The sequence below is a fragment of the Mixophyes fleayi genome, chromosome 6, assembly GCF_038048845.1.
Source record: "Mixophyes fleayi isolate aMixFle1 chromosome 6, aMixFle1.hap1, whole genome shotgun sequence".
Lineage (NCBI taxonomy): Eukaryota > Metazoa > Chordata > Amphibia > Anura > Limnodynastidae > Mixophyes > Mixophyes fleayi.
The window spans coordinates 175,079,086-175,091,704 of record NC_134407.1 but is presented as its reverse complement, the minus strand read 5'-3'; the positions used below and the strand labels follow the sequence as shown (position 1 = coordinate 175,091,704).

General features: G+C 39.8%; 1 protein-coding gene across 2 annotated transcripts in view; it reads left to right on the top strand.

Annotated features, from left to right (window-relative positions):
* The window catches only part of KCNH6 (potassium voltage-gated channel subfamily H member 6), a 211,043-nt gene extending 200,836 nt beyond the window's left edge, over positions 1-10,207 (top strand). For both annotated transcript variants that reach the window (XM_075177361.1, XM_075177362.1), the window contains 5 exons: positions 271-370; positions 505-795; positions 946-1,126; positions 1,214-1,412; positions 7,154-10,207. In XM_075177361.1, coding sequence (XP_075033462.1) covers positions 271-370; positions 505-795; positions 946-1,126; positions 1,214-1,412; positions 7,154-7,423 — 1,041 coding nt within the window. In that variant the 3' untranslated portion in view covers positions 7,424-10,207. The remainder of the gene's footprint in view (positions 1-270; positions 371-504; positions 796-945; positions 1,127-1,213; positions 1,413-7,153) is intronic.
* Positions 10,208-12,619: the final 2,412 nt, after the last annotated feature.

Sequence of the window (12,619 nt, the reverse complement as noted above, 5' to 3'; positions counted from 1 at the left end):
TATTCAGCAAGAGTTTGTGGAAAATGGATAAAGTTATTCAGAAGACCAGGGCACTGTTAGTCCACATATGAGTTGAGTAAGGCTGAGTGTAGGTCCTAGAGGACACTAGACCCAAGTCTGACTGTAAGAAGAGTCAGCATTTAAAAAACAAGCAAACAGTTGTTAGTAACAAAATATTGAGCCTCATGAGAACAGTATTTCAGAAATAAGCAAATATGTTCCCACTGGTTTATGTTGTCCATAACCCACTACCTCTCTTATCCCTATCAGGCAGACAGTATTCCCCGGTCTCCTGTGAGTGAAGAATATAACTGCAGCTACCGCAAGACACGTAGGTGCAAACAACCAGGGCGACGCCGTAAGAAGCTCGGTGAGAATAATGTGTGCAAAGACTTCATCTACTTTAACATTGCGTTTACTTGCAATATAATGTAGTGTAAAATTTATACACCAAATCCAATTGTTTAGTAGTAAATTTACATTAAGCTCCTCCATCTCTCACAGATGGCCTTGATGATGTAAATTCTGACGCTGAACAGTATCACACATACTCTGAACTGACCAACGTTCAGCAGCCACTGAGCCAGGAGCAGTGGGATGAGATGGCGAGTAGCACCACTCCCTGCTCCCATTCCAGTGATGATGAAACCAAACCATTAAACTCAGGACGCATGGACAGGCTGGCAAACACGGACAAGCAAGAGTTCATCCCAGCTGTGGTGAACTTGGTGACGGCCAACATCAGCAGCCATGAGGGGGGCAGGAAAGTGTTGGAGACAGTGGAAACTTATTCAGGTGATTGCTCTTGGACAGTTGTTTCTTAAATGTATGGAAAGGTCCCACATAGATGGCCCACAGACCAGTTCTCCTCGTTTTATCTGTTTTACATTTGGAACATCCCTTCTCTTTCTCATAACAGTTTTCTATATTAATTTTTCTCCTCAGCTTCTCCTATTGAGGTACCCAACTTGTTCAGTTTCTGGGGGGACCGTCGTCAAGCTGCTTGTCCAGAAACCCACCAACACATTTCAATGGTGCATAATTCCCTGGACCCCCCACTCAGCCCTGATGACCAGCCAGGAGAGGTGGAATCGCGACTGGAGCTCCTCCAGGTTCAGTTAGATAGGTGGGAAAGTTTGGATTTCTTTATCCTGGAGATATTTTCAAGTCAGTGATCTCAACATTTTAAAATTGTTTCATTCTTTTCTCCCAGGCTGGAGTCTAGAATGTCTTCGGATATCAATATAATCCTGCAGTTGTTGCAGAGACAGCTTTCTCAGATACCCCCTGCATATAGCCCCATCTCTCCAAGCTCCCACACTCTAGGACTTTATCACTCAGCATCCAAGAGCTCAGAGCCTGTACAAAGCAACCAATCTTTCCCAACAGACTCCCCCATCTCTCCGCTCCAGGTAAGTGGACATCCATGATTCGTTCATTTGCAAAATGTTGAGAGTATCTCCAGAAATAATTTTGCTAAGGACTGTAAAACACTCTAGCTCACTTATATTTCAGGAAGTTCCTAATCCAGTTATTTTACCTAGGCGCACACAAATCACAAGTGCTGGAACTGCTCACTGTCATTGAATTAAACAACTCTTTAGTAATCAAGCCTTCAGTTTCACAGAACAAACTCTCTGGAGCTTACTCTTAATGACTCGGAGAAGTCCCTTACTTATGCTGGCCACAAACACTATGTGACCAATATCGCACAATTAGCCCAATACTAGTCCCATAACATTCCAATTGAAATAGATTTTATTGGGCATGTTGATAAATGCACTTAGCAGAGATTGCCGCTATCAGTTTGTGTGTGCAGACCAATAAGTTCACTATGTCTTTAAGTACATTGGACTGTGTTGCCTAGCAACCATGGTGAGCAGCAAGGACGCTCCCTGTGTGTCAGTGTACGACATATTTAAAAATAACCAACTTTTCATAAATTCTGTGTATTACATACAGTTCAGTGCAATAGACTATATACAGTCATGGCCAAAATAATGGTACCACTGCACTTTTATTTTTATTATTATTATTATATTTTATTTATATGGCGCCACAAGATTTTCACAGCGCCGTACAAAATAAAATACAAACAGTAGACCATACAGGGTACAATAGTAAAGAGCAAAACAAGTAAAACCAAGACTCCAAAAGCACCAAGCAAAGCAAGTACAGTAACGTTGGAGGAGAACAAATGGTATTGAGACAGAAGGGAAGAGGACCCTGCTTGTAAGAGCTTACATACTAAAGGGAGGGTAAACAGACATCAGGCACGAGAGGAGTCAGTGGAGGGGAGCAAGCTCACAAGGTGCACGAGCAGGGAAGTGGGAGGTGAGAAGAACAAGGAAGGAGAAGGGTAGGTTGATGGCTGTTAGGCTTTAAGGAACAGATGGGTTTTGAGAGCCAAGATTAGGGGACAGACGGATGGAGCGATGGAGGTCATTCTAGTGGAGGGGGGTAACACGGGAGAAATCTTGAATTCTAGTGTGGGATGAGGTGATCAGTGGGGAGGACAGGCGACAGTCATTGGCAGGGAACGGACAGGAGTGTGAATGGAGAGGAGGTTAGAGATTTAAGGCTCCTCAACAAACAGTTATAGTCTTTACCATATATTTTCCCACTTTTTTTTCAAAATAACTCACAATTTCCTTTAAGCATAAGATAAAATTAACAACAGTATTTGGTCTCCACAATTCTTTCTGAGAAACTATTTTAGAACCTTAAATTTTTATTTTGAATTTAAACTTTATAACCTTCAGAAAATGAAAAGAAATGACACTGACAAAAGTATTGACACCTTAGGCTTAATATTTGGTAGCACAGCTTTTGGCCAAAATAACTGCAATCAACTGTTTCTTATAACCATAGATGAGCTTTCTGCATCTCTCTAATGGCAGTTTGGTCTACACTTGCATAAACTGATCTACTTCTCAAAGGTGCCTTCTCCCAACTGTTGTTTTTTGCTCTCTCCAGAAAGAGATTTAGATGGGATTTAAAGCTGGACCCACAGAGTCCAGCATCTTGTCATGAACCATCCCTTTCTGCTTGGGGTCATGGTCCTGCTGGAAGACCCATAACCTTGGACAGAGTCACAGCTTTCTAACACTGTATTGTGCTCTCAAATGGTCTGGTAATCTCTAGTTTTCATGATGCCATGCACCTATTTAAGGCACTCAGTGCCATATGCAGCAGAGCAACCCTAAACATCACTGAAACTCCTCCATGTTTGACTGTAGGGAAGGTGTTATTTTCTTTGAAATCTTAATTTTGCTTTCTGTAAATATAGGAAGGATGTGCTTTACCAAAGAGATGTAATTTAGTGTAATTTGTCCACGTGACATTCTCCCAGAAGGAGTTTGGCTTGTTCGGTTGTGTTTTGGCAAACACCAGTCAGGCTTTCTTATTTCTCTCTTTCAACAGTGACGCCCTCCTTGGCCTCTTACCATACAACCCTCTTTCATTGAGTTTGTGACAGATGGTGCAAGCTGAGACTGTCTGAAGGTCAGCTTGAATCCATTTGTTAGCTGATCAAGGTTTCTCCACCATTAAAGCCATCCTGCACTCCAATCTTTGATCAACTGTTGGTTACAGTGCCGTGGGCCTTAAGTCTCCTAATAACATTACATATGGTGGAAACAGGAACATCAAGGTCTCTGGAGATTGATTTGTAGCCTTGGTATTGTCCATGTTAGGTACAATCTTTTTTCTGACCACTTCAGACTATTCTCTGGCCTTCTTTTCTTTATGCTCATTGCAGTACACAGTGTCACAAAACAGGAGTCATTTTTTCTATTCAGGCTTCTTTAATTAGGTGAGTTCAATCTCAAATTGAAGGAGAATCACCTGCCTGAAATCTAACTATTTCTAAATGTAACACCCCTCTTTACCTGCTAGGGTGTATGTATCAGTTTGTGTACCCTGCCTGCAAATTAATTATTTTTACCTCGTATTCTGTATCGCACAGTGCTTCCACCTTGGTCTGGGTACAGTAGGGTCTTAGTTGGGTAGTGTCTCGGCTGTAGCAACACCAGAGGGAGACCAAGACACCTTCCGCCCCCCCTACCCTGGACCACAGACGCACATAAATAATATATTACCACACCAGATTGGTCTTTAGAAGCCACGCCGGCATGTTTATTAGTGAGGCGTGGACTCCTAAAGTTCTTTTGTAGATGTTTTTATACAAAAAAATATATCTCTCTTCACAGGATAACTATCATTAATAACATACACCAAACTCTATCAGTTACTTTATGTTTGCTAAAACATATCACAAAAATGCAATTTAATGTTAGACAAATATATATGCTATCATGCAGTCGTTGTCAATAGCCCGCTCAAATACAGACCACTTCTTCTCTTTCCCAGGTGATTTGATAAAACACGCTCACTCCCTTGTCCATCTTTCCTCCAATGTAACACAAATGCAGAATACAATTTACATAATGCTGCTCACTCACTGCTTCTTAGGCATAAGCATACAGTCACTTTAATAAAAGCTGGCTCCTCAACACACAGTTATAGGCTTCCCCACAGATAGTAAATAATGTCAAAGTGCATTTTTTCTCAGTTTTAGACTCAGTCTCTGCCCCCTATCTGTCCCTACACTTCACTCTATCTGTCCCTAAACTTCACTCTTGTTACTATATCACAGTCCCACAAACGGGTATTATAAATATTCTTCAGGTCTCCCCATCTGTTCCCTAACTGACTAGTAGCAAAAATACTCAGTCCAAGCAAATCAATAATAAGGTAACATGGGTTACTTATCCCCACTGTTCTCCAGTATCTGCATCCAAGATGGCTCATCTCTGTTTGGGTGTCCAGTAAGTTCTCTCACTGGGAAGCCGTTTCCACTCTCCCCTTGTGTCTCCCTCTTTGGGGTCTCACTATCACTCAGACCGCAGTTCAGCTCTCCAGTTGTCTTGCTGCAGAGGACTCCCTCAGTATGTCTGTCTCCCTAAGTCCCCTTCAGAATTCCAATTGCTCTTTATAACTGCTCCTTCACAAGCCCCCCTACACTGCATGCTGGGACATGTAGTTCTCTGCCTGCAGGGGAAGTATCTAAAGTGCTAGATAACTAAAAGGTGCCATATTTTGTCCTTCCCATTCAAGGATTTTTTGAGGAATAAGCTACGATTTAGCAATTTGTGTTTAATTCCACTGCAAACCATATCTGGATAACAAAATATTTTTAATTTCAACAATTTTCTGGTAGCAATGGTGCATTATTAGAAAAAACTTCAAGGGCGCCAAAAAAGTTTGCCCACAACTGTATATAGCATATAGTGTTTATCTACATAACTGACCTAGTATAACTAAAGACAACTTCTTGATTATAAGGTAAACCAATACTAAACAAGTTAACATAATAGTGTTATTTTATAATATTAGTGTTATAATACAGGTAAGACAATATGGGCCCCATTTAGAGCTAGGAGCAAATCAAAAAAGAAGCAAATATGGTGCAGATTTGCTTCTGGACAAATTATGTTGCAATGAAATGGGTGCAAATGCATTTAATTGTTTATTTATTTTGAACGCTTGTCTATAACATGCAAATACTGGACAATATTTTTACACTGCAACTAGATGAGCCAGGGGCACACCACCTCCAAATTCTAAATCGGTCTGTATATTGTAAATTTACCCCTCCCCTGGTTTTGCCACATTTTCTCCTTTTTTCATTTTGGTTCTAACTCTAAGGGGTATATTTACTAAACTGCGGGTTTGAAAAAGTGGGGATGTTGCCTATAGCAACCAATCAGATTCTAGCTTTCATTTATTTAGTACTTTCTACAAAATGACAGCTGGAATCTGATTGGTTGCCATAGGCAACATCCCCACTTTTTCAAACCCGCAGCTTGGTAAATCTAGCCCTAAATGTTCCTTTCTGTGCAAGAAATGAAATAATTGGTTGTGATTGCAAAACACGCAAGGTACAAACTTATCCTGCATGGTAAGCCCTTCCCTATACAGCTGCAGAGATGCTCCTTATAAGTAGGTTTGTATTACCTTTAACTACAGTTAATTGTGTTGAATTTTACTCATTTAAAAGCATTCAATCAGCATCCTTACTTACAGCGTTGCTCCTCTTCTCACTATGTTCTTATAGTATTATAACATGTACAGGGTTTTATAATAAAATAATAATTTTGTTCATTTTTTCCACAATCAGTCATTTTGCACAAGCCCCTATGGGTATATTTACTATGCAGCGGTTTCGTAGAACTGCCGATTCCCGGCGCTTTAAGTCATTTTTTTCAAACAATAATTTTACTAAAGACAAAACCCGATGGGCTTTGTCTTTAATAAAAGTGCATTTTAAAAAAGTGACTTCAAAGTAAATATACTGGGCTAGATTTACTAAACTGCGGGTTTGGAAAAGTGGAGATGTTGCTTATAGCAACCAATCAGATTCTAGTTTTCAGTTATTTAGTGCATTCTACAAAATGACAGCTAGAATCTGATTGGTTGCAATAGGCAACATCTCCACTTTTTCAAACCCGCACTTTAGTAAATACACCCAACTGTGTCTTTTTTTAAACTACAACTGGTCAGAATTGGGGGAAAAAGAAAAGTGCCTGTTTGCTTTGGTATAATGCATCTAGATGAAGGTTTATTATCATACAGCAGTGTAGCTATACTGAGAAGGGTTAGATAGCTGTAGTTTATAGAAACAGGGCCACAGGAATTTTGAAAGGGGATGGGTGTTGCATTCTGACAAAGCTTGGACCACGAGCTGCATTCAACCAGTCGTGTAGATTACGATTCCTGTTGAAACCATGATGTCCAATATATATAGGGGATATAGCAGGGGTGAACAAAAACAGGAACTGTAAAGATCAAGGTTCACAAAAAATTATTATATAACCATGTACAGTCATAAATAAGGTCTCTGCAATGAGAAAAGGATATTCAAGCTTTTGTTTTTACTTTATCACGCAATTAGACAAACGTGATAATATATATGATAATTGGAGCAGCACAATAATTGCTGATGTTAGTTTTTCTGAATGAACAATGTTTAAATCGGCGTATGGATCACACCCAAAGGCTGTTCTTTTACTAAAGCTTATTTAGGTGATTATTGTTTATTTACATATATTTAAACTGACAGTATTATGTCCTTTTGCTTTTTCTCTCGCAGAGTCCAGGACCGACTGACTACAATGACTTAGAACCTCTTAACTTAAAACCCAATGTTATGCATCTCAGCACTAGCTCCCAGGAGCCTGTTGGCCTAATCCCTGGACCTGGACATCCTCAGTTCCACATTGGCCCACCACCAGAGACGCCCAGCCGAGCAATCCTTGGTGGCTTCCGCTTCCCTTCTCTCCCTGAGCACCTGGAGTGCCCTTCTTCTCCGCACCTGGAATTTCAAAGACACCTTTCAGACCCTGTTCTCCCAGGAAGTTAGAGCCAGAAAAGTGGCTTCTAAAGGAGTTTGCCTGTTCTCAATAGAGGGTTGAGGAGGGGAGAAAGATGTTTTAGCCTGAGTTTCCCCTCCCATTTATGCATAGGATAGATTTCTTGTGGGCCATACTGGACGAAGAGGCGAGATAGGAATGCACTTTCAGAAGTCAGATTAGACCCTTCAAGGTGATGTCACCACGATTCCTACAAAAAGGGTCTCTACCCCTTTAAAAACTTATATTTCATAACAATAAATAATATGCTCTCCTAAGATTATCCTCTTAGGGTAAACACCTATGGAGTGGCTGACAACTGGAGATACTGTAAACTGATTTGTTTGATGCCTGAGAGAGAGCGATGCAGCATCCATGTTGGAAAAGACACTAAGCTGAAGAAATTATTAGTTCTTCCTTCCCGGCACTCACCGTGTACACAGTGCATGCAATGCTATCATTTCCTTGATTTGGTTAATATAATATAGTAGAGACAGCGATACAACATTGTCAAGTATTCTAGCAGAAAAAGAGTTAAAGGTGCAATGAAGCAATGTATTCCTCCATCATAGCCTTGCAGGATACCTTTCTTTCTAACCTATGTAATATTCTCATTAAAAAAAAAACATTATTAAGCGAATACATATACACTTAAAGGAAACATCTTGTAATAAAGGAGGAGGTCAGTGGTAATATACTTTTCACCAGGGAACCTCCAGATAAACAACAGAAACCAAGTGTAATCTGCAAATGAAAGTACCTGCTGTAGTTAAGCCAGCAGCTTTATTTACACGTGTAGACCACAAAACAATAGTGAAAAGCTTTACACTCAAAATTAGAATAAGAAAGAGGTGAGAAGTTACAAAAACCTTGTTTTCAACCAATAGGGCATGGATAAAAGAACAAACAGACGATTTACGCGTTTCAGACTGGCTTTGTCAGAGTTTTATGGTAACTTTGAGTGGAAAGTTTCTTAATTTTTATTATTTTTTAAAATTAACAGTACATGGCCAGATAAGGACAGATAGGACTATGGCTTGTTACAGTTCAGAGTCAAACCCGACCATGTCACCACCCACATGTGGCATTTTCTGTTGTTTAATTAGTCCGTTTAGTAGGATGTTCCTTTGCTGACTCAATTCAAAGGAATTTGAAATAAGCTATTGAAATATCATATGGTTCTGTTAAAGGCGCTTTCTACTTGTTACTGCTCCTTCTCCCATGTACAGTAGCATTACAGGGAGGGCCGCTGTATTGGGACATTGTTATTATTATCTCTTAGTCACCTCCAGATCTCTGAAAACTATGGAAAAGAATTGGGATTTATATGAGAAACCCAATAACATGGCCCTAGCCCCTGTCCAGTTAGGTGCCACAATCCCTACATACACCTTTGTTCCACAGTTATTTAAATGTCATTGCCACTTGTGTTTCCCAATGCTGCCTTCTAGAGTTCTCCAGCATTTCTTACAGTCTTCAAAATGTGGTGAACCTGTGAGTAGACACCCAGGAGACTGCTCTACAGGGGGGTGGTAGGTAACAAACAAGGTTTGCCCTAAAGTGGACAACTCCTTTAAAAACACAGCTAATTGCCGATCTCAATATTATTGCCTGCATCTATCACCTCAGCCATTGTCAAGTAGTCAAATTCTGACTCGTAACTAGAGAACACTAGAGAACTAGAGAAATTATGGTTGAACTACCATAATGCTTGCAGATGATGTAATTGCAGACTTTTATAGAACAGTGCTCATGTAGTCTGTCCAACTGGCATACATGTGTTAAATGTGACACTTATAGCACAACTGGTATTTAAATCAGTGATTCCTTACCACTTTGGCAAGACAGGGGTGTGTCAATAACAGGCTAAATGGGTCACAAGAAATTAGTCGGGTGAAGTGGAAATTATTCATAAGGCACAAAATGTGAACTAAAAATGGTTACCATCGGTATGTCACAAAATATAAGGGGGTAGGTGAGTCAGCTGATGTATTACAACATTAGAGAGATTGAAAACCACTGATTTAAATTAAGTAGAGAGGTCATTGTGGAACAAAATTGTAGCCATTCATTTTCAGTGACCACAGTTTGCTAAGAACACAAACAGTGTCATTTTTACTGCCTGGTCCTGTGGTAGCAGAATGTTAGATTCCTAATATGATCACTACTGCACTTAATGTTGTCTCAATGCACACTGCTTGCAATAAAGCACAAAAGAAATGCCAATAAAAGACACATAGATGCAACATATCTAAAACATTCAATATATCAAATATATCTCCCTAGTCCCTCAACACTATAACATTCATACAGTTGTAATGTTCTCTTAATAAGAGGGCTTGCAAAAGTACAGAGCCAGTACTGCTATAAAACAGTGGGCAGACATTCAGGTGCACATAACATAGCTGGATGCAGGTAAAGAAGTAAAGACCATGCTGTGCACAGTAATCACTGACAGTGTGAAACAGGGGGCCTGAGTCATTATAGAAAGTAAAACAAAAAAAAGAGTAAATATTGGGCAAACCATGTTACAATGGAAGGGGTGCAAATTAGTTTATTATTTAGCAAATAAGGAAAATATTGGCTGCTTCATCTAGCACACAAATACTGGATAGCTATATTTTTACACTGAAATTTAAAGTTGATCTAGGACATGCCCTATCTCGACTATAAATCTATTCCCACATTTTATATTTACCTCCCCCTCCAATGCAACATGGTTTTGCCCAGGTGCAAAGTTCACCATTCTTGCCAACTCCTGGATTCCAGGTAGGTCTCCCAGGAGAGTATGGCACCCTCCCGTATCTGCCCACTTCAGGAAGTGGGCAGAATTAAATCCAAAATGGCGCAATCGCATTTGACCCCGCGTTTGCATCATTACACCGTGGCCGTGGGCCAAAATGGCGCAATTTGATAAGCCCTGTCCCCTTTCACCCACCTTCCCTGGCAGATCCTGGACGCCAGCTTCAAGAAATCGGCAAGTATGAGTTACTCCTTTTTTATGCTTTGCTGTCCATAATGACTCAGGCCCAGGCTGTGGAAAAGAAGCTTTCTAAAGGTATACACCCGATCTTACAACATATGCAGTCATCTCATGCTGTGTTAATAGTGGTGCTGCAGACCTGGTTCACTACACCAGTCTGTTAGATTGCAACATTACATTGCAGTTCTACTGTTAGTTCCACCTTCATAAATTTGGTGTATTTTTTTTTACTATGTTAAGTTATCCAAAAGATGGAGAGTATACACTGCAATGCTCATTTCAAAGCAATGATATGGTTGTAGAGAAATGGCAAGCCAGAAAATACATATTGCAAACAGAAATTCACCACATCAATCAACTTCATTTAATAGGACACTGTGACATCATTCAGGTACAACATGACTTGATACAGTCCATTCTCACAAGAAAAAAACAACAAAATGACTGTCTATACTGTGAGAGGGCGAAACATATAGGTACACATATAAACCATAGTACTGCCTAATACTATTCAAATCAGCAACACGCACTCCTTAGTGCTCTTTGAGTTTTCATCTGGGCTTTTTGCCATGATCACTTCACTTATGTGAAATTGATCTAAAATAAATACTTATTTAATGTATTAGCTCATAGGCACATTCCTAAAATGGATCATGAATCTTTATTCTATACCACAAAGAAGAAATGCTCTTGAAAGAGGACCAATATAATGTCTGGTATACTAAATGGGAAATATTATGTATTGTGTTAACCTTATCTGTCACCCACACACAGCAAAGGCAGCCGTTTTGTGGACTGAACAATATTTATGACAATGCAACCTATCCTTCCACTAGGAACCAGTGCCTTATAAAAACTAGGCCTTCAAATTGCACATCGATGTGACTGGTCCATAGTGAAATAATAAATAGGCCACATCCTTATAAAAGTTGGTTTTGCCCACAAAACGGCTGCACCTCTACTGTGTGTCAGTGTCAGGTGTGCTTTATATCCCTGCACGTGCCAACAGCACAGCTTAGGTGGACACTAAACAGTACACTTGATTTTTTGTTTCTCTTTGTAACCATTGTGAACCCATCATAGTCTTAGTAGGTTTAAAAGACAATCTTGGCTACATGAATACTTGTAGTGCATGAATTTCTTATCAATGTGCCACCCTCTTTGATCCCATTTATTGCCTCCAGCAATTAATATGTTGCATAAACCTAAGGTTGATTCAGTTCTTCACTTGTCCAATCAAGCGTTTATTGGCCTGCAGCTGTTACCCAAACCCTTAACATTTCCTAGAATGCCCTTTATTACACTGCATCGGTTATAGCTCAGAGGAGTTTATGGAGACACTGGTCTGTGGATACAGGTCGGACTAAATTGTGGTGATAACTCTGGGTTGAGACACAAACAAATACCCAGACATTAGAAAAACTGTGAATGTTTTTATTCTTGAGTTTTAGCGATTATTCTAAAATCTTTAATAAATATGCGTTTTGCCAACTATTTGGTCTTGTTATTTTTCCATCACAAGCTAACACAAAGAAGAAAAAAAACTTTATGAACTATGTAAGTGCAGAAATGGAATTGTTTATCCGGAATATTGCCAAAACCAACAAGAAAAAAAAGTTATTAATTATTGCTGTCCAGTGATTATGTCATACACACGGACATTACGGACATTGCCAAGTACCTCCTCTGACAGTCATTGTGAGGTGAACTGCTAAACAGTTTAGGGCCTCATTTAGAGTTGCAGCTTGGTAGGGTATTACGAGTGGCATGCAACCCTAGTTGGCCCCACCCCTGAAACTCACACCTCCCCTCAGGCAGCTTCCGGACACCGTCTTGAAAAAGTCGGCAAGTATGGGTAAAATATATCCTTTTTGTGCCCACCAAATGGTAGTTAGAAAAGTTGTGTGTTCTGTGATTTCTAGAGAGATTAATATACTAATAATCTGCACAAGATTACTTCACAGAGCAAAAGGTACATTGTACAAAAAAAAAAACAATGTGAGGCTGGATGGTACAAGCATATAAGTCATTATGGTGAGTTCATGCAATGATTGGATAGGCAAATACGACCCTCAACCAAGATGAATCACCAAGCTTAAAAACTGTTTAAGTTCTGTATATCCTCTGAGAGCCCCACATACCAACTGACATTTCTAAAATGTGTTTTACATGCATTTTAACACATGTAAATTGCATGTAAACGGGTCTGACAGTAGAAACCATT